The sequence below is a fragment of the Mirounga angustirostris genome, unplaced genomic scaffold (assembly GCF_029215605.1).
Source record: "Mirounga angustirostris isolate CCGP_5_RB_7025 unplaced genomic scaffold, mMirAng1.0.hap1 SCAF_4, whole genome shotgun sequence".
NCBI lineage: Eukaryota > Metazoa > Chordata > Mammalia > Carnivora > Phocidae > Mirounga > Mirounga angustirostris.
Genome location: NW_026991712.1, coordinates 86,432,409 through 86,456,713, shown reverse-complemented (window position 1 = coordinate 86,456,713; position 24,305 = coordinate 86,432,409). Strand labels below are relative to the sequence as shown.

The window sequence follows — 24,305 nt, the reverse complement described above, 5'->3', positions numbered from 1 at the left end:
TGGCTTCCAGAAGCAGAGACCTGGAACTCAGACCTCAGAACTGCAGGGGTCAGGGAAAGGATCTGTATTATGAAAAGGCTGCCCGCTCTCATACCACCTCTAGCAAGCTTTTACCTCGAGAGATGACAAGAGCGAAGGGAGGGAGACTACGATGATACATCTCTGAAGAATGCGTCTTTGGCAGGACATCCAGTACTGCCTTGGCTCCACCCCCGACCCCGCCCTAAGTCCCCTAGAGCCAGGCCAGGCTCCTCCTCCTCCGGGCGTTTCCGCTGAGGGCAGGGGGGAGGGGCAGAAATCACTTCCTTTCCCCCGCACCTTAGCAAAAGCAATAAACCAAGAGCTTAATAGGGAAATGGGTGACAGCGGAAAGGACGGGGGAAGCAGGCAGGGAGGGCCAAAGAAAGAGAACAGGAGAAAAGACCCCTGCAAAGCCAACCGCTGTTCAACTCAGCCCCAAACTGAAAGCAGGGCTACTAGATTCTAAGAGACTTTACAGAAAGACTCAGCCTACGGAGAAACCCACCATAGGCCAGGCAGTTTTTCCTCAGCTCTGGAACCAAGCTCCCAACTCCATACTTAAGTGGGAGAAGTGGTGACCTCTAGTGGTCGATGACCAACCTACGGTTGGCCAGGATCCTCTCCCGTGATTGGGGCTCACATAATAGCCTTTCTGGGCCCAGACTCTCTCCGCCTGGGCTATAGGTGCTGTTCCCCCTTCCCACCCCTCATTCTGACCTCACACTGCTTGTTTAGGTGGCCCAGGTGGCTGGGTTCCCATCAGGGCAATAAAGAGCCTGTTTCTCATTTGTCATAATCATCTTTAATAAAAAATAAATTAGTTCTGGGATGGGAACCATTTTAGGAGGTGCAGAGTGGGAGCAGGGGCTAGGGTGTCTTGTTCTATTTTTTCTTTTTTCCATCCTCTGCCCAGCATCCCTGCTCTGGGGAGGTAGCCTCTCTTCCTGGGGTAAGGCGGGATTGGCAGTGGCTGACCCCCATCATCCCTAGCTGATGGTGAGAGGTAGGGATAGAGAGACTAAGTATGGGGAGAAGCAGTCAGACGATAATGGTGGTTTAGAAGAGGTGAGGCCTCAACATGAGAACTGCAGTTTAGGGCACAAAGTTGGGGTTGATGGGGAGGCCAGTTGCTAGGCAGTCTGGATTACTAAGGAGCTGCAAACTTGCTTTCCTCTCAGCCTAGAAAAGTCTCAGGGCAACAGGCATTGTCCCCTCTCCACTCCTCTTCAGTCTGTTTCACTTCTTTTTGGGGGGAAGTAATATACGTGTAGGAGCACATGCCATATATGCCGGGCCCCGATACACACTGGGGGCCTGTGTGCACACACACACACCATCACACCACACACAGACCCAACCACACATCTTGATAGTCACCTTGCCACCTTCAACCACCCTAGGGGGCGTCCCTGATGAGACTAGGGCAGGCTGGAGAGCCAGAGAGTACAGAGTGGGCCGATGGGTGGGTGACTGATGGTGGCACGAGGAAACCATGAGGAGAAGGTCTCTTGGGCCCATTTCAGGCAGGCTCTGGGGGAGAACGCTCCAGGACACGGGCGCAAGAGCGGCAACAGGTGGCTGTGTAGTATGGATAGACGCAGAGACGGGCCTGTACCACCAGGGGGCAATGTGGAGAGCTGTCCTTGCATTGATCATCTGGGGACAGAGGAGGCCAGGGGGCATGTCACCCAGACCCTTCCCTCCGGAGATGCAGTGCCCACTCCCACTGGTCCTCTCTCATCTCCCCCATACTTCAGTTAACTCCACTGTACTAGGGGCTAGGGGGGCGGAAAGGGCTCCTTACCGGGGCGCTGGCTGCAGGGTTGGCTGTTACAGGGTTGTTTCCTGGAGGGCCGCAGGTGAGGAGGGCATCGGACGCTGAGGGTCTGGTTGGCGGTCAGGCACTGGACCTCCCTCGTCTGCGTACCCCCCTGGCAGGAGCGAGAACACTGCGGAGACCCCGCTATCAAATCAGACCCTCGCTATGACCAGGTTCCTCCTGAACCCCAGGCCACCTACTTCTCTGAAAGTAGTGTGTGCATGTGTGTGCTGGGCGGGGGGGGGGGGGGGGGGGTCCTGTCCTGGAACACTGTGAAATCCCACATGGACAGGGCCCCCCTGTCCTCCACGTCTACAGGAAGTGGGACAATGATGAACCAACTGCAGCTGGCCTTATCCTGGGACACAGTGGGGACACCATGAGAGAAGCCTCCCTTTCCCTGGCAGTCCGTGCTTAGTAGGACAAGGGAGCCAGGCACTCACCGGACTCCAGGGTGTAGAAAACCATCGGTCCTGGCAGTCCTGCCCCTGACAGGGCTGCAGGGCAGGGGGCCTGGGCAGGTGGGAACAGTTGCTGGGAGAAGTCACGTTGAACTCAGTACCCAGTTTGGACACACAGATGATGTCTCTACGCTGCGTGCCAGAGCCACATTCTGAGGAGCACTGATACAGAGGAAGGGTAGGGTGTGCAAGGGGAAGGGAGAACAGGGATCACTCCCGCCAGCCCACAGGGAATCCCACTGATGGACACCCCCCTCCCAGGCTCTTGGCTCACCTCGGCCCAGGGCCCCGTGTACCAGCACCATGTCCTCTCACAGGGTCCCAAGCTGCAGGCGCGCATGTCCGGGGGACGGCTTCCTGCTGCACAGCTCTGCTCACCGGTCCCTGCTCCTGCTCCCACCTGGCCCGCCCCGTGGGCCTCCCCGCTCCCGAGGCAGACCACAGACCGGCGCTGGATCCCTGTCCCACACTCGGCGGAGCACTGTTGAGAAGGTGATGGATTGAGGAGGAGGGGCTGAGGGTGGCGCATCCTGGATCCCCAGAGTTAGGGAGTGTCCCGGGTACCAGCCAGATAAGAGGAAGCTGTACTGGGGGTCGAGGACCCTGATGTGGGTTTTTCTCACTTATCCCAGAGTTCCAGCATCAGCAGCACCCAGCACATAATAGGGCTTGCTCGGTAAGTGTATACTGAAATGTGTCCGAAAGGTCCTGGGTGTGGGGCACCAGGGACGCACGACTCGGAGAAGGGGTGTGGGGCCCACCTTGGAGCTCCAGTCGCTGTGGAACCAGGCTGTGGTACAGGGCCCCATGTCACAGGCCTCTCTGCTGGAGGGCCGCGGAGGGCCTGCCGCACACTCCCTCTCGCTCACTTCGTCACCGTTGTTCCCCACACAGCGGACTTGCCGGCTCCTCTGGCCCCGCCCGCACCGCACTGAGCACTGAGGGGAGGAGAGCCTCTGAGCGCCCCGACTCCCCGGCTTCCCCCCTTCGAACCAAGCCCTGCCTTTGGTCCCTGACTCGGCGGTTACACGGCTTTATGGGCTGAGGGGCAGGCGGAACAGGTGGCTCTGGGCCCCCAACCCCTGGTTCAGTGTCTTACCGGATTTACAGACCGGGGTTTCACATGAGATCTTGTTATAGTAAAAAAGCTTCTGCTGATTCAAAAGGACAGGAGAGACCACTGCTCTCGCCCACTGGTGCCCGTTCATCTAGGGTCCTTCCCGCCCAGCAGCCTCCCCGCCGGGTCCCGCTCACCTGGCTCCAAGGGGAGCGAACCTCCCAGTGGCCACAGAGGCGCAGCTGACACGGCTGGGTGGCACTGGGCCGAGGGAGATGCCCACAGCGCTCGGGAGGCACCGAGGAGCCGCCACCCGCGAACTCCTGCCGGCAGAGCAGCGGGCGGTGCTGGGCGCCGGGGCCGCAGGAGCGGCTGCACGACGTCCACTCGCCCGCCTCCCAGCTGTGGGCGCGGCGGCCAGAAGAGGCAGAGACACAGAGGAGGAAAACCGAGATGGGTAGGGCTGCCGTGCGTGGGGCGAGGGACCACAGCCCCGGGGTGGGGGGGCCCACAGAGGAGAGGGAGCAGCTTCAACACTTGGAGTCTGAGTGCCCTCGTGGGGCTCGGGCTGCCAGGGTTTTCCTCCTGTCTGGGGAGCGTAAGCCTTTCTTTTTTTTTTTTTTTTTTTTTTAGGATTTTATTTATCTATTTGAGAGAGAGAGCGTGTGCGCGCACAAGCCGGGGTGGGGGGAGGCAGGCAGAGGGAGAAGCAGACGCCCCCCTGAGCAGGGAGCTCGATGCAGGGTTCGATCCCAGGACCCTGAGATCATGGCCTGAGCTGAAGGCAGACACTTAACCGACTGAGCCACCCAGGCGCCCTGGGAATGCAAGCCTTTCTAATCAAACACTGTCCCTCCGCAGCCAGATCTTGCGTGCTGGGTGCAGAGTCCAGGGTGAGATCCTAAGGCAGTGTGGATGTGTCTGCCTGGGACAACTCTTGGGTTCCTAGGACCCTAGCCCTCCCTGTGGGTCATACTCACTATGGGGGGCATGGAGGACCATGGCAGGGCTCCAGGGGGGCTGGGGGCCTGGCACCCATGGCGCAGCTGTGCTCATCCAGTTCCTCCCCTGACTCACGAGAAATGCAGAGGAAAATGGGGCGCCAAACACCTGAAGTGGATGAGAGGGAAGCCAGGAGAGGCAGGATGGCTCAGAGCCCAGTGTCAGTGGGGTCCCAGACACTGGAATTTGACCTGGCACAGAGTGAAGGTATGGACCCACAATCCAGGGTGTGGGATCAGGAGTGCCAAGTCAGGGATTTGGGCTAAGGGTGCCAGGAATACAGGCTGGTGCCTGAAGTCTCACCTTTTCCACAGGATGCTGAGCACTCTGAGTGTCCCACTCGCTTCCAGTATCCAGTTGGAGACCCCAGGGGTGTCCTGGGATGGGGTGGAGCATGCATCTGGGGGATCCGCACCTGACGCTGGAGGGTGCCTGGGGTCCGGGCAGCGCGGGGCATCGAAGCGGGTGGGGGCTCTACTCTCAAAATCTCTGTGCAGGGACAGTTGAGTAGGCAAATCAAATACACCCCACTGCCTTGAAGCTCCGCTTTCAGCCCCTCCCCGCCTCCTAGGTCTGGGGAGCAGAGTCTCACCCGGCTGGAGCTGGGGGAGGTGGGGCTCTGCCATGGTGCTCTCAAGGTTTGGAGGAAGTGAGGAGATAACATACTGATAAAAAATGCCTGGGTTTTCCTCCTGAAAGATCACCTGGGGAGAGAGAAGATAATGAATTGTCTGGCGGAGGTAAGGGGCCGCATACCACTAGCCTTCTCCTCCATCTTGTGGCCCACAGCTTTGCCGCCAGAGGGAAAGGCCCCCCATGTCCAGCAGTCCAGCTTCCCCAGGCCCCAAGCTCACGTAGACATCCACAGGCTGGGTCGTGGGGCCTCTGGCTGACAGACTCTCCCCCTTGCCCTCCTCTCGAGAAGGACGGTTGTACAGGAAGACAGTCCCGCTGGCCGAGTAGGACCCGGGGGGATCCACAGCCCAGTTTCCATTGATGATGGACTGGCCCCCAGGGCCTCGAAGGGCTGGAGATCGGAGGTCAGGACACGAGGTCAGTCACACTGTCCTCTTCCCACCCCTCCCTTAGCCACACAGAGCCCCTGATGCCCCGCACCCTCTCGGCTTCCTCCGCCACCTCCCACCTCCGCAAGGGAAGGAGCCCCTGGCTTCTCTCTGCTTGGCCCATTTGCTGTGCTCAACGGGGGTGTGGAAGGCTGAACCAAGAAACCAAGACTGGAACAGGGACCGAAGACTCGGAGAATCTGGAGAGCTCACCGAGATAGTTGGAGCTGGGCCGGAGCTGGGCAATCTGGAGCTGGGAGGCCCCAGCAGGAATCGACAGGATCTTCCGATAGCCCAGAGGGCCGCCCCGGTCCGTGAGGTTGCCAGAGACGAGGCGGCAGGTGGAATCATCCCCTCCACAGACCCCACAGCCATCCGGACGCCTGCCAGAGCCGAGGATCCCATCACAGCCGGGGCTCTGGGGGAGAGTGAGGCAGGGGCTGCCGGAAGCCACACACCGCCGCACCCCTGCCTGGTCGTCTTGGGACCCTCCAGCTCACCCTGCATCTGGATCTTCACACTGTGAGTGAGAAGATGTTCCTATGCCAGCCCACCATCCCCAGCCAGCCTCAGGGAAGCGGGGAGGTGCCTGAGGGGTTTCTTCCAGCAATTCACCTCCCAGCTCTGCTCTCACCTCCAGCTGGGCAGGTGAGAACCTTCCTTTTTGCAATCTCAGCCTGGTGTTTTGTTTCTGTGGTGATGACTAAGGAGACTGCGTGCATGGGTGCGCGCACACACACACACACACACACACCCCACCCTCTCTCACCAGACAGCGTCCGGCCACACAGATGTCTAGGGCTCCAGGCTGACACAGGGTCCCATCCTGGACCTTTTCCGTGTGACGGACATAGAAACGGAAGCCGCGGGGACGACAGTTCAGTTCACAGCGTTGGGAGCCCTGAACTAAGAAAGAGGGTGGGAGAGTGGTTAGTGGGGGTCCCTGGTGGGAGGCTGACAAAAGTCCCATCTTAGCTATGGAACATCCTAAGCTCGCCTACATCTCCATGGATGAAGGAAACAGGACAATTCCATATTCTGAAATGTTGCTTTGAGGGTCACACAAAAGTTGAGTCAGGTCAGTTGAGGTCACTGAGATCAGCAAAGGGGTTGTGAGCCGTGAGAGAGAAGAGATACCCGAAGCCTATGATTATGTGAGCTCATGAAGGGGTTTCTTGGCTTCGGGTTGACACAGGCTGAAAATCAAGTGGACAGTAACTTGGGAGCAAGTGGCCTACCGCCAGCCAGCCCCACCCTGCTGTCACCACCGGACAGGGTCTCTCTGACCATGCCCTTCTCGTGTCATGCCCGCCCCACCTCCTGGGACGGGCTTCTTCCCAGAGGCAGCCAGCCAAAGGGCACCTCTGGGCACGCCCTCTCCCAGCCTGATCCCTCTGCTGGGTTATCCATCACCACCTGACTGCTGGGCCCTGTCTGAAACCCATGCCCCTTTCCCGGCTTGTGCGGTCTCTTCACCCCAACCCTGAGAAATAAGAAAGAAAATATTACACAGAGGGGAAATGCAAGGGCCTAGAGAAGAGAAATAGAGGAGCTGGTGTCTCCCTCTCCCCATCATCCCCCAGTCTGAAGCCAGTTCAGCTTCCCAGGGGGGTGGGCTAGAAACCTCACCTTCTGTGAAGGGCTCCCACTGGTACAGCTGGCCCATGAACTCCTGGGAGTCAAAGGCTGCACACTGCAGGGCCCGGGGGTCTGGCTGCTCAGGGGGGCAGGGCTGAGGTGGGGGGGATACAGAGGAGTCAAAGCTGGGGAGGAAAATGGGGGTGTGGGTCAGGGCTGGATTTGGGGGTGTGGGAGGGGAGGTCAGGTCTGTGGAAGAGCTCCAAGGCCCCTACCCTGAGGAGGTCAGATGCCAAGGCCCTTCGCCCTCAGGTCCAGATCTGACAAGCTGAGGACCCAGACTTAGGGTCAGGGAAGCAGAATTGCAAGTCTGGGGAGGGGATGGTCCAAGGAAGAACTCACCGCTTGGCTGCAGGCTCTCAGCTGCTCACTCTCCCCAGAACATCTTGGGACAGGGCTACTGGGAGCAAAGAGGCTCCAGAGGGAACTGGAGTGGGGGCCATCACTCAGCAGAGGCAACCAGCCATCTGGGTAGCGGGGGGTAGACTCCATGAGGGACCCAGGAAGATTCCCCCCAGGTCTCCAGTGCTCCTGGCTCTGGTGGCCTCTGCCCCGAGGGACAGAAAGGAAGGGATTAGGGTGCCTCTCAGCCACCCGGAGACTGGCCCAACCCTGGGAATCTGGCGTTCGTGGCTGAGGGGACACATGGAAGGAGCTACTTTCTCCTGGGGAGGGGATGGACGAGGGGGGCTGTGTACCAGAGGCCTGGGCTCTGGGGTGGGGCCGTGTGGGGGCAGGCCTGGTTCTAGAAGGCACCTCCGTCTGAGCAGTTTCAGGGCTTGGGGGTCCTGCTGGGGGGGGTGGGGAGTGGGCAGAAAGTTCTGTAGGAGGGAGCTGAGTTTGAGCTGTGTGGTTTGTGGAGGCTGGTTCTGTCCTTGAAGTCAGGGATGGAAGATCTGAGGCCTGGGAGAGCTCAGCTCTGGGCGGCCCCCCGGGGTGCCTGCGATTCCGATGCAGTGGCAAAGCAAAGGGCACTCTTCCATAACCAAACATTCCGGGCTTGATGGAGTCTCGAACCTGGGACCTGAGAAGGTGTAGCAGACATGGGGTCACAGCTCTGGCCGACTCGGACCTACCTCCCCAGCCTGCTTCCTAACACCAAAGATAAGCCTCCCTAAGCCAAGCACCTTTGCTCCCTCTCCTTCATTCCCGAGCCCCGCCCCTCACCCGAGGCCCCGCCCTCCCCTCGAAGCCCCACCCCCTCACCTCCGAGCTCCTGGAATCTCCCGGGCCTCTGCTCTCCCTAGTTGGGAAGCAGGACCTCGACGTGGGCCACCTCTTCCCCGAGGCTGTGGCCTGTACAGGGGGAGGGTTTCTCGGGAAGTCTGAGGTCTGGGGCTCTGACCCCGGGGGAGCAGGGCTTCTGGATGTCTTGGGGGCCGGGGTAGGAAGGGCAGGCCCTGGTGGAGTTGAGCTGTAGGGAGCTGACAGGTCCGGCTCCTGCGCTGCACCCCAACTCCACAGGGCTGGGAGCAAGAGGCCCACTGGTCCCAAGGACCCCAGACACCTTCAGGGCCCTGACCCTCCTCGGGGGCTGTCTGAAGAGAGTGTCCAGACAACACCTGTGTGGACAAAAAGATCAGACAAAATTAGGAGGATTTTCGAGGGAACTCTATAGGGTATCTAGTCCAGTACCCGAGGGTCTAACTAAATTTGGCAAGGAGTCAGTGAGTTGGAGGGTGGGAGGAAGGCAAATGTGAAAGGCGCCATGGCTCATCAGAAGCTGCGCGAATGGCCAATCGGGCGCCTGGCCTGGAGAAGTGAGGTGGGCGCCAGGGAGGATGACAGGAGCACAACCTCTGGTCCCTTGCTTACCTCCTGATCCAGGCAGAGCTCAGGGAGGGACAGAAGCAGCATCAGACACAACCGGGGCCTGCAACCCAGGCAGACGAAGTGTTATGACACCCTCTCCCCCGCAGCAGGCTCCCCACATCCTGACGCCAGCTTCTCAAAAAGCAGAAGTTTCCCATCACTTGCCCCCGCCCCGCCCAGTAATGGCCTTTCCTCCCTTCCAGGGACAGAGCCGCCCCTCCGGCTGGCAGCCCCACACTTACCTGCCCGCCCACCTCTCCATCGCTCCTCCCTCGACGCCCCGGGCCGGGGCGAGGGGACCGGAAGTAAACACACTACTCAGGCATCTGGGTGTGGAGGGGGCGCGCTCTGTGGGGACAGAAGCCTGGTGGTTACCTCTCCTGTCTCCAGAAAGCTGGGGGTTGGCGGGGATGGCTCCTCAGAAGGGCATCTCCGAGTGAGGATGGAGGGGTGGGGGAAGGCTGGCCCACCCCTTTATGACCCTAAGGGTGAGAGCGGGAAGGAATGCTGCCCTTTCCCGACCGCTGAGGCTAGAGGGTGGGGGTCTGACCTCAGCCTCCCGACGGGGGCACAGTCCCCTCCCCTCAGCCTGCAGGAACTCTTCAGCTCCTCCCTCCTCCCCGCTGGGGCCTGCTTCCAGGCCGGCTCAGGCCACACAGGCACACGCGTCTTCCTTAAGACGATTTTCATCTGGTTTGCCTCCTGCCCTTCCAGAGGTCCTGGACAGTTGAGGGAGGCATGGCTGAGTACATGCCGATACCCACTCTGAGGAGCTGACCGGAACCCCCTTGGGCTTTCCTTTTCTTACTCGCCTCCCAGGCTTTTCTTCCTTTTTTTAACTAAGCTCCTTCTGGAACACTCGGGCGCATCTCTGCCCTCCTCAAAACACTTTCTAGTGAGAGATAAACTAAATGGGCTGATGGTTTAATCTCTAGAGAAGCAGCTGATGTTCCCATTTTATTTAACCTCCCTCTAGGGGCCAGAGTCCCTGGGCATTGGTTCAATGAGGGCTTATTTCAGGCCCAATGATGATGGGCTGGGGGAACCTGGGAAGGAGAGATGCAGCTACAGCTGCCCTTGCTCCCCAACCACAGGCCTATCATTCTGGGGAGCCAGGAAGTCCATCCTGAAGTCTGGTTTTCATCATCAGGGAAGTGGAGCTGGGAACCCTACCCTGGTCTCAAAGCCCCCTGCTGCTCAGCGTGAGCCCTTCCCACCCCCACTCCCCAACCCGCTCTCAGTTCTGCTTTCCAGGAAAAAAAAAATGTTTCTGTTGGATCTGAAAGGCACCCGGGAGAGGAATCCAAGGAGCTAATGCCAAGGTGGGCCAGCTCAGGGGCAGGAAAATGACAGAGGGAAGGGCAGGAATGTACTTGGGGGTAGCAACACTCTCAGCCCCACTCCCCTCCCTGAGACCCCAAGACTTGGAAGTTTGAGGGAGGGTTTGCAGAGGTTGCGTCAGAATGCACAGGGGCACCTCAGCTGTTCTGGGTTGGGAAGGGGTTGCTGATGGCCGCTCCCTCCCCTGGCTGGGCTGGCCACTGAGGTCAGCAACTCCACCCTGATGGGGGCGTAGGGGCTCCAGAGCAGGGCCAATGGTCCACCCAAACCTTCAGCTCTCTGCCTGACTCTGTTGCTTGAGGTTGAAGAGGAGATATGGCGGTGATGGTCACTGTCTGCCCCTTCTCTACTACTGGGTACCCTCTCCACTCCCTCTCGGCCTCTGCTTCTCTCTGCCCCCACCCCCACCCCCCGCCCTGGGTCTGTATCTTGCTGTCTCTCTCTATGGGTCTACCCAGTACACATAATCCTGTCCTGAGCTGGGTTTGGCTTTGGCAGTTCCCTGGAGAAGTGAGGGGTGGGGGTGACGTGAACTCCTGGAGCCCTGGCCAGGCCTGGCTCCCTGTCTGGAAAAGTCCTACCCCACCCCCTGCACAGCTGGTCAGGGGACTGACACCCCCTCCACCTCAGAAACAGACACACATTTGTGCTCCTCACCCCTTTTCATGTTCCTCATCTGGTGTGTCTCACTGCCCAGGGTGAGGAAAGGAGAGGTCGGAAGTGGTCACCCCCCTGCCAGGCTGGGCTCCTCCTGGCCATACCTCCACACTGGCTGGTGAGGATCAAGGAGGAGAGGCCTGGGCAGGGCTGACCCCTTCACCCCCAGAGGGACCCACTCCTGGGAAATGGGTTGCTGCTGCAGGGGGGAGGGGGTGGGACAGCATGTTTCAGGGCTGGCTGGAGAGTCCCTGTCCTGGGGCAGAAATCCTTGGTCCTCACTGTGCCCTCCATTCCTGGGTCCTGAAGGACCATCCAAACAGGTGTCCTTCCTTTCTAGTCATCAGGCTGAGCTGGATCAAGGGCACCCCTCGGCAACCCTCCCAGCGTCCCTGGCCCCAACTCCAGGACTTAAGGGGGTGGCAGGGGCACACATCCTCGAAGGAGCACCCTCCTAGAGGAGGAGGGCAGGAGGCGCCGGCGCGTGCGGGGAGGTCCTGGGTATGTTTTCCAACTTTACTCTGTGACTTAGTAGGAATTTTGGCTGATTCTCCGCCCGGGTGATGCGGCCACAGTTCCACAGGATCAGAGCCCCCTCCCCAGGAATTCGACCCCAGGAACTGGAAGATCTTCCGAGGCTACAGAGCTGGGGCCGGGGTCGCGGCTGGGGCACGACCGCGGGGCGCGGGGAGCAGGGGGGGCGGCGCGCGCGCGCGCGGCGGGGGCTCTAACGGGACCGGGGAGAGAGGGCGGCCGGGGCCGGGGGAGGGGGTGGTCCCGGAGGGGTCTGTACCTGCTCTGCGCGGGCCCCGGCGGCCCGTTAACCCTTCTGTGCCCGGGCGCTCCCTGGAGGCAGCCTGGCTCCGCGGCGGCCACTCCGGCCCCTGAGCCGGGCTCGGGACACGGCCGCCTCTGGCCGCGGCTCCGCCCCCGCGCCCGCCCCCGCCCGCCGGCGCCCCGCCCGCCACGCGCCCGGCCCGCGCCCCTCGGCGGCCGCCCACCCCCTGCTCGCCGGGGCCACCCACCCGGGGCTGCGGGCCTCGACCACCCCTGCGCGCTGGGCGCCGGACGACGGCTCGGGCGAAGCCGCGGCGGTCCCTGCCCGCTTCGGAGGCAGCCGTCGCTCCGGGCACGGTCCCTGGGGCCGGTGCGCTGGGCCCGGCTGGGGCTCGGGACTCCGGGACCCCGGGCTCCCGACCGGCTCGGCGCCGGCGGCGCGAGGGGCGCCAGGGGGCCGGGTGGGGGCGCCCGCACACGAGCGCCGTGGGCGAGCCCCGCGCGGGGAGGGGCTGCGCGCGGCGGCGAGCCGAGCCGTCGGACCCCGGGCCCGCGGCCGTCCCTGCGCTCGGCTCCCCGCAGCCCTCGTGCGAGCCCGGTCGCCCCTGCCTCTCCGGGATTGGGCTGTGAACTGTGCGGGGTGACAGCTCAGGGACCTCTGTGAGCCTCGGTTTCTTTATCCATAAAATTTTACACACGGGGTGTAGCAGAAGGAATGCGCTGATTTATGGGCCGGAGGATCTGGATTTGAATCTCAGCTCCCTGCCGTACCAGGTCTTGGTCTTGGATGAAGGCTTCAACCTTTTCTGTGCTGCAGTTTCCTCATCTGTAAAGTGGGACTAATCTGATACATATGATAAGGTTGGAGATAGGTCTGTCTATCCGTATCTGGAGGAATGCACCCCAAACTCGGAATGGGTGGCAACACCTGGGGAGGAAAAAAAAGCTTTTTACTCCATATGCCTATATATTGTTTGAATTTTCACCCAGAAGCGTTATCTATGTTATTAGTTATGTTAATAAATAAATAATTTATACGAAATGGCTGACATAGTGTGCATAATAAATGGTCACTACTCTTTAAAATTTTTAATTGCCATCTGCTCATGAACCACAGTCATGCATTGTTGGGTCTACTCAGTATTTTCTTTCTTCTTCTTCTTTTTTTTTTAGATTTAGTTATTTATTTGAGAGAGAGAAAGGCAGACAGCCTGAGTGGGAGGGCCAGAAGGAGAGGGAGAAAGAAACTCAAGCTGAGTCCGTGGTGAGTGCAGAGCTGGACTCCAGGCTCTATCTCAGGACCCTGAGATCCTGACCTGAGCGGAAACCAAGAGTCCAAGGCTTAACTGACTGCACCACCCAGGTGCTCAGTATTTTCAAGCTTTTGTTTTTTACATTGAATTGTCAATATTTTAAAACCAGGTATTTCATAGCTTCTCTTGAAAAACAAAAACAAGGGGCGCCTGGGTGGCTCAGTCGTTAAGCGTCTACCTTCGGCTTGGGTCATGATCCCAGGGTCCTGGGATCGAGCCCCGCATCGAGCCCCGCATCTAGCCCCGCATCCAGCCCCGCATCCAGCCCCGCATCCAGCCCCGCATCCAGCCCCGCATCCAGCCCCGCATCGGGCTCCCTGCTCGGCGGGAAGCCTGCTTCTCCCTCTCCCACTCCCCCACTGCTTGTGTTCCCTCTCTCGCTGTCTCTCACTCTGTCAAATAAATAAATGAAATCTTAAAAAAAAAAAAAAAAAATAGAAGCTCTAGCAACATCGTCCTGCATCCCCACAAAATCTCAGGGTCTCAGGCACTCCCACCGAACGATTCTCAAGCACCTTTTTGCACTTGGTGCTGAGGACACAGAAGACAGTCTATGACTTCAAGGAATTGGGTCTAGTTGGAGACAGCTAGCCCTGGGGAACTAAGCACTTGGATTCAACAGAAGTAAATGTTATCTGGAAAAATGAGGGAAGTGAAAATATAAAGTGCTCTTAAAATGCAAAAATTATTTCCTTATTTGAAGTTCAGCATGCATATTTTGTTTTCTCAGTAAGTCCTTACATTCTTTCCAGACAAAGACTATTTAGGCTACTTTGTATCATCTGTGTTTTCTTCATACTTTGTGCTTTGTTTTTGTTTTTGTTTGTATTTGTAGGGTTAAAATAAATATTTGAATTAGAATGTTAGAGAACAGATAAACGAGTCCCAGGTGCCCAGGCCTGCTCTCCCAACTTTTCCACCCAAGCTCAGCGGCCTGTGGGCAAGTAGGTAAGCAGGCTGGGGACACCAGGGACCCCTGTGATTTTTCTGGGGATGCAAGACAATGTTGGTAGAGCGTCTATATTTTGTTTTTGTTTTTCAGAAGTTATACCCTGGTTTGGATATATGGAAAAGTCACTAAAAAAATTTCTTAGGACAGTAAGTACACTCCACAAAACATGACTACTGATCAGATTTGTCTACAAGCCTCGAGTGTGTGCCTCTCCTTAAAACATCTTTAGTGGTGGTCCTGTGTTCCTAGAGAGCTTGGGGAGTTAATGGGTTAATGCTGCCCTCCCAGGAGGGCTAGTTTATCTAGGGACTGTTGCCCATACAGCCCCCACCCAGAGGCATATTTATAGTCCTGGGTTTGGAGGGGAAGCCCCTTTGCTCAGACCTCAGAGCACAATGCAGGTGACGAAACGCCCAGCCCACGGGACCAGAAGAAGATATTTTAGGTCTGGGACCTTTCAGTGCCCCGGGAATGATATCCCATCAGCATTCATTTATCTAGGAGGAGGCAAACTGCCGAACAGGAAGGTGCCACAGAGCGCAGCCGAGCCGGAGGGAGCCTGGGAGGAGGGAAAAGGTCTGCCTTTGACATTTGCAACTGCCATGAACTGAAGGTCAGAAATAGTCCTTTCCGTTCAGAAGTGGCGGTGGACTGAAGAGCACGCAAGATTACTACAGCTGTTCCCTGCCGTGACTCGGTGGTCTGAATACACTGTACAAAGGAAAGACTTTCCTATGCCTCAGCAACTTGTGAAGTACCAGATTAAATCTGTGGACACTGCCTCGAGGATAAAAAGAAGTGTTTTTCAAAGGTTATGTGATAATTAGATTTCACCCAAAAGTATCTCTAGAGATAGGACAGATAAAAGAAAAAGAGGGGGACAGGCTGAGTATTCGTCTGACTTTGAACTTAACACAGCAGTTCAATGATAATATAGCGAACATATATGTGTACAGCACTTAGTCTGTACACAGTGCTCATCTTAACGGATTTGGAAACAAAGACACAAAGAGAAATGCAGTATTTTGCCCCAAATCTCACAGGTAGAAGCTATTATCTATATATGTATGTATATACAGATTTTTGAGAAATTTAGCTGAGTTTGCTTAATCATTTTCTTTTTTTTCTGGTAATAGGTTAAGGGAGTTTTGTGTTAAGTAACATTTTTCTTTCTTTTTTTTTTTTTTAAGATTTTATTTATTTGACAGAGAGAGCACAAGCAGACGGAGAGAGAGGGAGAAGCAGGTTCCCTGCTGAGCAAGGAGCCTGATGTGGGGCTCGATCCCAGGACCCTGGGACCATGACCTGAGTTGAGGGCAGACGCTTAACGACTGAGCCACCCAGGTGCCCCAGTTATTCCCGTTTTATTTTATTTATTTATTTTTTAAGGTTTTTTATTTATTTGACAGACAGAGCATAAGCAGAGGGAGAGGGAGGGAGAAGCAGGTTCCCTGCTGAGCAAGGAGCCTGATGTGGGACTCGATCCCAGGACCCTGGGATCATGACCTGGGCCGAAGGCAGCCGCTTAACCGACTGAGCCACCCAGGCGTCCCTTAAGTAACATTTTTAACTAATGTTTCCTGTGAGACATTGTCCCTATTTCAGATAATGCTGATGTGTACAGGTGGGGCCCAGGAACCCATATGAAACCGTCTGTCTTTTGGTTTGTGGTCACAGCAACCATTTTCAGAAAGCCTGGTGTTGGCTTTTCTGCCTCTCGGAATCATGGTTTGCTCAACTCCTTTGTTCCAGAAGAGCCACTCTTTTCCCAAGCGCTACACACCAGGCTGGTCTCCAGCTGTTGATTCCCAATGTCCTATCACATTGGTTCATGCTGTTTTCTTTCACTGATGCCATTCTTCTGACCATTAGGCTTTGCCTTGGCCCAGTTAGCTCACTTCCCACAAGTTATTAAAACAGCCTATTGTGACCTGTTCTCTGCAAGGAACCTGGAGGGTGGGGACCATTGGCCATGTTTACCTTTATATCCACCACCTCACCTTGCCCATAGTGGGCATTTAATAAACATTTTTGGGAAGTGGGGCACCTGGGTGGCTCAGTTGTTAAGCGTCTGCCTTTGGCTCAGGTCATGATCCTGGGGTCCTGGGATCGAGCCCCACATCAGGCTCCCTGCTCAGAGGAGAGTCTGCTTCTCCCACTTTCTCCCTTCCCTCTTGTGCTCTCTCTCTCAAATAAATCTTAAAGAAAAAAAAAAAGAACAATGTAATGAGAGTACAGAATGTTTGCAAACAAAACAAAAATTTAGGGGCAACTGGGTGGCTCAGTTGTTAAGCGTCTGCCTTCGGCTCAGGTCATGATCCCAGGGTCCTGGGATAGAGCCTTGCATCGGGCTCCCTGCTCAGCGGGAAGCCTGCTTCTCCCTCTCCCCCTCCCCCTGCTTGTGTTCCCTCTCTCGCTGTCTCTCTCTGTCAAATAAATAAATAAAATCTTAAAAAAAAAAAAAAAGCCTATGAGATGAGCCCATGTATGAGAAGTAGGGAGCACCGTCTCAGCTCTGGCCACATTCCAGCACTTTCTAGTGGTTATCTTGTCCTAGCGTGGCCCCGCTGGCTCTAGGGTAGTAAAATGATGCAGAAACAGAATGTGTCCTGTCTGGTAAATGAGGACCACGACACAATGGGACACTCTGGTTTCCTGGTCTCTGCTCTGGAGACATTAAATGTGGTCAGAAACTCCCGAGATCCGAATTCTTCTCGATTTGATCTCCATATTTCAATCTAATAGTGCCCCTCAGGCAGGTCCTGGGGTCCTTGGTGACAGACTTTACCTCAGTACATCCCTGAGCATGTGTCTGTCTGTCCACCGGCATTCCACAGATAGGACGTGCTCAGTAAACGGCAGAATCGAGTGAATTGATTGGACACAACCTTGGCAGCCATTAGGTTTACAATATTGTCAGTACTTTGACAACTGTGTTACGTGGTTTGGGCTCATGTGCATATCTTCTTCCATATGTGTTTGCGAGACATGGCCATAACGCTAGGGCTTCTGGATTAGGCCTCCGAGATGTTTGCGATATTCACTGTCTCCTAAGTTGGAAGATCTCTTAGGCCATATCCTCTGTTACAGTCTCCACACAACCGATTTAACAGGTTTAATAAAATGGTACCTCTCCCCAGGGATGGGAACAATTGGCCAGGGCCTGTCCCTGTGACACAAGCTTCCACTCAGCCTTGTCTTTAGGATCTTAGGGAACGTTCAAAAGTATCCACATGCCCTTGCAGCTACCAGGCCCCGGGGAGCCACGGAGGTCCGAGCTGTTGCTGTTACCGTGAGGTGGGGACGCTCAGCACTGGGTCCTGCAGAGACGAAGTGCGGGAGAACTAGCACCGATCGGGACTCCGGTCCCCATTTTGCCATTTGGGGACCCGTGTGGGCTCAGGCATGCTCGGCTTCAGCTTTGTCATCTCTAAAAATGGACTAACAACAGTACCCAGCTTATCGACTTCATAGGTTATCGTGAAAACCAAAATAAAGATGATAGCATGCGTGTGAAAGCGCAGAGCCCCGTAGGAAAGTCAGTGTTACGGTTAACGATGCTGTTCAAATCGCTCTTCAGCTGATGTGCCACATAGATCAAGACTCGGCACTGTGTGAAGACTTAGAAGCTGCCCTGTCGGGATGCCCGGACTGCTCTGCCCAGGGGCTCCCAGGGCCCAGCAGGACTCAGCAAGGACTTGCCAGACACAGAGCGGACATAATCGTGTGATTTCACAGCAGCTTGAGACCGGGGCCCAGCCTCTGCGCCAGGGATTGGGGGAAACAGTGATGTTGCTGTCTAGGCAGAAGCTGTCTTCCTTCCTGAGGCATCTGGCAGCAGAGCCACCACCAGGACTGAGCTCTGTGACGTCTTCCCGGCTTGGCAGGCTCCTTGCTGTCTTGGCGCTCCTGGACAAGAGCATGAGGTGCTGTGGGCTGTGTGGGTTCAGCAGCAGCTGAGGGCAAAGATGCTCTGGGCAGACGGGCCAGGATACAGAAAGAAGGGCAGGCACGCCTAGTGGTGGTGGGGGACAAGGCTTTAGGACTCCCAGCGTTCTGAGAAAACAGAGCAACCTATTGTTTCATTCTTGAGTCTGGAAGTGCACTCAGTGTCCTGGCCACACAGAGTACTGTGACCAATTCCAAGATCAACTACAGATGTGAATTAAGAGCAGGAAATAGTGCATGTTGTCCCAAGTAAGGAAGGTGACAGAAACCCATCTTCCCAGCCCAAAGAGGCTCCTACAAGAGAATAAAGGTCCATGTGATAATTGGACTCAATTACCAACCCCTCCCCTAATTCCAGAAGCAAATTAAGAATTTTCCAAGCAGGGCAGAGGTAGACAGAGAATGCAGGTTCTGGAAGTGATGGGGTTCCTATTCATGGTTTGAGGAAGTTACAGAGCAGAGCAGGGAAGGTCCGGTGGAGTGCCAGGTTTTATGGGTCAGAATCCGAATAAGTTATTTCTTCTACCTGCACCTCAAGAAATGGCTTCTTTCTCCAATGGGTTGTCACTGGACACAGAGGACTCTAACTGCCTTATGGAAGGGGCCATGGTAATTCTTCCCACATGAATTTGCTCTCGTGCCTAGAAGTTTCCCTGCCTTTCTAGAGAAAGCCAGTTTGGTGTCAAATTAATCTTGACAGATTGTGCCGAAGGCCCAAGAAAGGCAGACATAAAAGGGTAAGAATAAGGGTACAAACTCAAAACTGTGGCCAGAGAGGCAGGCAGGGCTGCCAAAGGAGAGGCAAGAATTTCATACATACCAAGGCCTTGAAGTCAGAAATAGAAGAGTCGGGGCATGATGTGAAGGCAACGCGAGTCGAGGCAGGAGGTAGTGCGGGCTTGCCCTCTGACCACAGGCCGCGGCTCATTTGGGGACCTCAAGGGCCCTGAGTGGACAAACAAGGGCCACGTCTGCGCCTGGTGCTGGAGAGGGTCTCCCCTCTCTGCTCACAGCCTTCCCTGCTCTTGGCAGCTTCAGGATCTATTCTGGCTCTGAGCTTGGCATTCAGAGCCTTGCTCTGTGGCCGCAGCCTGCTTCTCCAGCTTTGCCGCCCCCCAGACAGGCTGAGCCCCTCAGCCAGGGCCTGTATGTCTCCTTGCCTGGAGTGCCCTCTGCCCTCCCTCCCCTCTGCGCTTGGAGCATCCACCCCCCCAAGCCCCAGCTCAGTCTCTCTGAGCCAACTCCTTGTCTCCCAGGACCATCTCCGTCCATCTCTCTCCTGCCCCAAACCCCTGGCCGTGGCGGTTCTCTCCAGGCCGGGGAGCCTCTCACCTAGGTCCCCTGACAGTTGCCTTTGGCAATTATTAAATTACAGGGGCTGGGATGCCAGCCTGGGGGATCTTGTTTCTGAACTCCACAGGGGTTGTGTGCATGCCCAAGCGTGTCGCTCCCATCTAAACCACCCATTGGGAGGTTTGCCTGTGAACCAGGTACTAATGTGGGTGCAGGAACCCGGGTATGGAGGAACCATATTTCAGTTTATTTCTCAATAATTTCTTGTTCAAGCTTCCCTTAACCCTGGGGTGATGGAAACTTAACTGTCAATTTAGGGGATCCCACCCTGGGCTTTGGGCACTCAGCAGCACTGGCTCCTCTTCTAGACGACGTTGCTGGTGATGACAGGGTGTTTATTCACCACGGGAGAAGCTGACAAATCTCCTGGAGCAAAGGCTAGTTCCTCCTCCTTGCTCTGACCTTGCTACCGCCAGGGTCACGCGCCCAGAGGAGAGGTGCCGTGGATGCGCCGGTGGGACAGACTGGGTCAGCTGGTGGCAGGGTGACGGAGAACCCAGTGGAAGGAAGGGTCATGGTGGGGTCCCCTCCGTTTACTCAAAACTGAAGCCTTCTCCCCACCCCTCTTCATCTCCTGACTTCTCACCTCCTGTTGTTGGGACTGTCCTTCAAAATCCTAGACTCATCTTAGTCCTTTCTCTCCTTGCTCTAGAATAGTGTGGAACCTTCGAGCCGTTTTGCCCAGTCCTTCGTTTTACACGTGAAGAGCTTGTGGCAAACCCAGAGTTAGACCTCAGGTCATGTCACAGACGAAATGCAGTGCTCTGAGCCCGAAGACTGACTTCCTGTCCTTTGCATAGTTATGTGTTCTCATCCTTTCCGTGGTCACCACCTCATCAAGTTCCCCTCACCAGCTACACAGATGATCAACGCAGAAGCGTGGCACTGTGCTCATAGACAGCATCCACAGAATGCCTTCTCGCCTCCCCCTTCCTTGCACCCGACGCTTCTTCAAGGTCAGCTCAAACGGCACCTCTCCCAGGGAGCCATGCTGGTCTGGCCTGACCTCCCTTCCACTGGCAGCATTGGGCTCTGCTAGTCCCTGCAGCTCCCGGCCCCGCCGGACGGCAAGCAGGCTACGTCTTTATGCTGTTTGCTTTCCAATAACTGGCTTATCTGGTGCTCAGGGCAGGGGCTTTGCTTTAGACTTCTTGGTTTCCCCTGCAGGGCCCAGCGTTGAGGATATGTGATAAGCTCTCAGTCACCTCTTGTGTGTGGCATATGCTGAGGGGAAACTTTAGCAAAATGCTTCGGAATGGCCACAGAGACATTAGTCCGAAAGAACTGGGGACACACACCAAGAAGGAAGTGTTTGCTGTGTAGGGTGAGCGAGCTCCAAGAGTGGTGGAAGCTTTCTGGGCGGAAAGAAGGGGTGCATCAGTCTGGCAGACGTCGCAGAACAGGAGGAACGACTGAACACATTGAGGACGGAAAGACAGAGCTGGGAGGGTGGAGGCTTGCTGCGGGGGGGATGTAAGTCAGCTCCTGTGGCCCGGGGCCCGGGTCACCCACCCACAGATGCACTGGTGCACCCGGGTTCGGATGTGCCACTGCCCCCAGGGGATTTCCAGGGCTCTCAGGTGACCATTGCCCTTCCTGGGGCCGAGCAGCGTGTTGGCCCCTGCTCAGGGGCCTCCTGTTGGCTGCGGACTTCAGCCAGGCTCCGCGGCCTTCCCACTCTGGCCTCCGCCGGCTGCTCCGTCCCCGTCCCCACGGCCCCACAGGCTCAGTGCCCCTGCGCCGCTAACCTCGGCAGCAGGCCTTCTGCCTTGGGCAGTTTGCAGCTTGCTTTCCCATGCCGGGTACCTAGCACCTCCAGGACTACAGTGTTTGAGACCGAGTTGCCTTATTTGGGGCCAGCACCCTGAGGCTCTTCCTTTAAGCCTTGGGAGTGAGCCCAAGGGTGGGTGTCAGGAGGAAACCTGTGTCCGAGCTCCTCAGCCCTCCTCAGTGTCTGCGCCTCACCCTGGCCGCCCGAAGGCACTCGCACCTGCTGTCTTGCTTTCCTTTACCTGCAGGAAGGGTCTGCTGCCGGGCAGAGGCAGGTGATGGAGGGGCAGTGATGCCCAGCCCCGCTCTGTCCTCTCCCTGCACCTCCTGTCCCACCTCAGAGGCTGGCAGGGAGAGGCTAAGAGGCACACCGCACGCCCACATTCTTGAACACGTCCTGGGCCTCCCGGTCTCCACAGGGTTTTCAGATGCATCATCTCATTTGATCTTCCCCCAAAAGCTTATGAAGTGGGGGCATGCTGGTGGACATTCCTTCCATGTATCAGATGGGAAGAATGAGGCAGGATACGCCAAGCACTCCGCCAAGCAGAACTGGAGCCAGGCCTTGGGTCTCCTGCCCCACCGGCCCGGCACCTGCCTGGCACATGGCGCAGGGAGGAGGCTTGGAGGATTTCTAGCTAGGAGCACCCCTGCAGGATGGGCCGATGGACACCGTCATCCAAAGTGATGAGCAGCCTTTGGGAGCCGGGAGGGCCGGAGAAGTATAGGCTGTCCCCTTATTTCACACACAGAAGAAAGGGCCCACGAAGTCGTGAGCTGCCCTGGGCCACAGAGCAGGTGGGCAAGCCTGGGGGCTCTTACTCCAGGCCGGTAGGCGCCCCACACTGTGTGCTCCGAGTTCAGTGTGTGGAACTGTCAAGGACCCCTGCTTTTGTTCCCTGGTTCCTGGGCTGCGGATTGGATCCCATTTGGTGCGAGGTTGTGGGGCCCTTCTGCGGATCCTTTTGTTTTCATTTGCAAGCAGCCCCCAGTGCAGTGTGCCCAGACTGCCTGGCTTCACATCGCAGCTTGGCTGACTGGCTATGTGTCCAGGGGACATCCCCATGCCGCCACCTCAGGGTTCGGTGGGATTTTTTTTTTATTTTAAGGTTTTATTTATTCATCTGAGTCAGCGAGAGAGCGAGAGAGAGCACAAGCAGGGGGAGTGGCAGAGGGAGAAGCAGACTCCCTGCCAAGCAAGGAGCCCGATGCTGGACTCCATCCCAGGACCCTGGGATCATGGCCTGAGCCAAAGGCAGACGCTTAACCGACTGAGCCACCCAGGGGCCCCTCTGCAGGATTTTTAAGGAGGTGATACACATAAAGTCTTTCACTGAATCGTGCCCCGCTACAGTGACTCCCCACAAATATTGGTTGACGTTATTATGTACTTATTCTAGAGTTAGAAGAAGGGGCAGTAAAATTCTGTTTGGCTCTGCAAGTGGAAGTGGCTGTGCTGGTTCCCGGTGTGGTCCAAAGGCCTCAGGAGGAAGGTATGGAAAGGTCTGAATTGTTCCACGGCAGGAGAGGAGCTCTGGAATTTAACTGACCTGCACAGGGCCACCCTGGTACCCTCCCCAAGTGTGGATCAGGAGGCCCTGGCCTGCTCTGCATCCTGCCAGGGACCTGTCATCAGCGGCTGACTCCACTCCCTGACTCGTGGCCCCGGATTACTGGGGATCGGAATACCCAGGGGAGGCTGGTCCCTACCCCCTGGCTGATGGTTGAGAACAGCTGGGTCCTGAAGGCCGGGCCAGACCTATTTGTGGGGAGGCAAAGCATATCCAAGCCGAGATGTTGGAGAGAATTCGGGAAAACAGCCCCATCTCAGCTTCCATCTGCCTGGCTAGGGCCCGGCACGAACCCAGGCAGAGCCAGGGAAATTTTACTCAAAGCAAAATGACCAACCAAGACGTAGGGAATGGAAGTGTGTTCGGATCTGAGCCAAGAGCTCCTGGGGGGCCCAGCAGGGTGCCTAGGAGGCCTAGGGCCTCTCTCTCTGAAGGTGTGGGGATCCGAGGAGCCTGGGACAAGGGCGGAGGAGGACAGTGGCTCCGGTGACCTGAGCAAAGGGCATCTCCAGGGGAGCTGTTCCTGTCACTCTCCCAGGACAGTGCAGTTGGTGCTCACTGGGCGGCCGAGCCCTCTGCGGGCTCAGGGCGAGGCCCTCCTGCCTACGGCCGCTCGGTGTGAGCGTGTGTGAGGCGTGTGCGCACAGGCCTGGGCTGGGGGAGTCAAGTTAGGATCAGCCCACGTGTGTCTCTGCCCCTCCCGGGCCACACTAAGACTTTGCCACCTTCTTCCCCACCCCAGCCGTTCCTCTCCAGCTTCGGTCCTTTACGCTGAAGTGGACTTTTAAAAATAGGTAAAGCACATGGTACACAGCGAAGTTCCCCGCCCTGCCCTGCCCCCTTACCCCCTCGAGGGGCAACACGCGCACGTCCTCACTGAGGGGGCACATGCGTATGCAAGCATATAGGTCAATAGTCTCCTTTTCTGGCCTTTTTTGGTGGCAGACTCCTCTGAGAGTCTGGAAGAACTCTGGGTTCCCCCCTAAAATAGGGTACACACACACACAAAATTAGTGTATAATTTCAGGGGTTTACTCCGTGGCCACTTTTGTCCTGCTCAGCAAGGGGTTCTGGTTGTGACTCGTAGCAACTGGGTCTGACCCATATTTTCCCTCCTTAACACTGTCTCCCACATTCACACACCCCCTACCTGCCCGGATTTGGGCAAGATTTCAACAAAGGAGAGCTTCAAAGGCCTTGACAAAATAGCCTCAGCAAGCCAGCCATTCAGTGACTTCCTATTATATTGAGACCAAAATAAACTCTCAACTCTTAGAATGACTTGGAAGGCCCTTCACTCCCAGTGTCCCTGAACATCCCTCCTGGTCTCATCCCACCATGCTCACCCTCTGCCCACACAGCTCTGGCCACAGTGACCTTCTTTCTGTTCCTTATTGCACGTGTCAGAGCCAGGTCTCCCCTCAGGGTCTGTGCGTCAGCGGCTCCCTCTGCCTGGAAAACTGGTTCCCTGATCGCTGTACTGCTGGTTCCCTCTGGTGTCAGCCCCCCAGGTCATTGCTCTGGGAGGCCCTCCCCAGCCGCCCCTCCTAATGGCGTGGCGTGTCCCCTCCAGGCATATCTCATCCCATTGTCCTCAGGGCACTTACCACTCTGAAGTTATCTTACTTCTTTAGCCATTTACTGTCTTCCCCCACTAGGGTGTGAGTTCCCATCTCCAGCACCCAGAACTGGGCCTGGTACACCCTAGGTGCTCAGTAAATGTCTGTGGACTGAATAAAGGATCTTGGT

General features: G+C 56.7%; 1 protein-coding gene and 1 long non-coding RNA gene across 6 annotated transcripts; one reads left to right on the top strand and one right to left on the bottom strand.

Moving 5' to 3' along the window:
• Positions 1-800: 800 nt before the first annotated feature.
• On the bottom strand, positions 801-24,273 carry ADAMTSL4 (ADAMTS like 4). 5 transcript variants are annotated; one of them, XM_064588466.1, is made up of 19 exons: positions 24,164-24,273; positions 12,421-12,577; positions 9,117-9,222; positions 8,878-8,935; positions 8,269-8,624; positions 7,405-8,086; positions 7,054-7,156; positions 6,194-6,330; positions 5,638-5,842; positions 5,215-5,387; positions 4,953-5,064; positions 4,664-4,849; positions 4,339-4,468; positions 3,556-3,760; positions 3,063-3,239; positions 2,576-2,782; positions 2,284-2,463; positions 1,826-1,970; positions 801-1,677 (listed from the first exon to the last, which is right to left on the bottom strand). In XM_064588466.1, the coding sequence occupies exons 3-19, from the start codon at positions 9,134-9,136 to the stop codon at positions 1,541-1,543; spliced, it is 3,213 nt and encodes a 1,070-aa protein (XP_064444536.1). In that variant the 5' UTR covers positions 9,137-9,222; positions 12,421-12,577; positions 24,164-24,273; the 3' UTR covers positions 801-1,540. The 5 variants fall into 5 exon arrangements, with proteins under 5 accessions (XP_064444536.1, XP_064444535.1, XP_045752669.1 ...); XM_064588465.1 differs by lacking the exon at positions 24,164-24,273 and having other exon boundaries at positions 12,421-12,638; XM_045896713.3 differs by lacking the exons at positions 12,421-12,577; positions 24,164-24,273 and adding an exon at positions 11,666-12,269.
• On the top strand, positions 2,345-5,643 carry LOC135364125 (uncharacterized). The gene is made up of 3 exons (XR_010410741.1): positions 2,345-2,479; positions 2,619-2,793; positions 5,450-5,643. It is a non-coding gene; the product is annotated as an uncharacterized LOC135364125 (long non-coding RNA).
• Positions 24,274-24,305: the final 32 nt, after the last annotated feature.

Excerpts from the sequence above, each read along its gene's own strand:
- ADAMTSL4 (XM_064588466.1), bottom strand. The coding sequence starts at position 9,136 with ATGGAGAGGTGGGCGGGCAG. Across the intron at positions 6,331-7,053 it reads GTGGGAGCCCTTCACAGAAG|TTCAGGGCTCCCAACGCTGT; the intron begins GTGAGGTTTCTA and ends CCTCTTTCTTAG. Across the intron at positions 3,761-4,338 it reads GGTCCTCCATGCCCCCCATA|CTGGGAGGCGGGCGAGTGGA; the intron begins GTGAGTATGACC and ends CCGCGCCCACAG.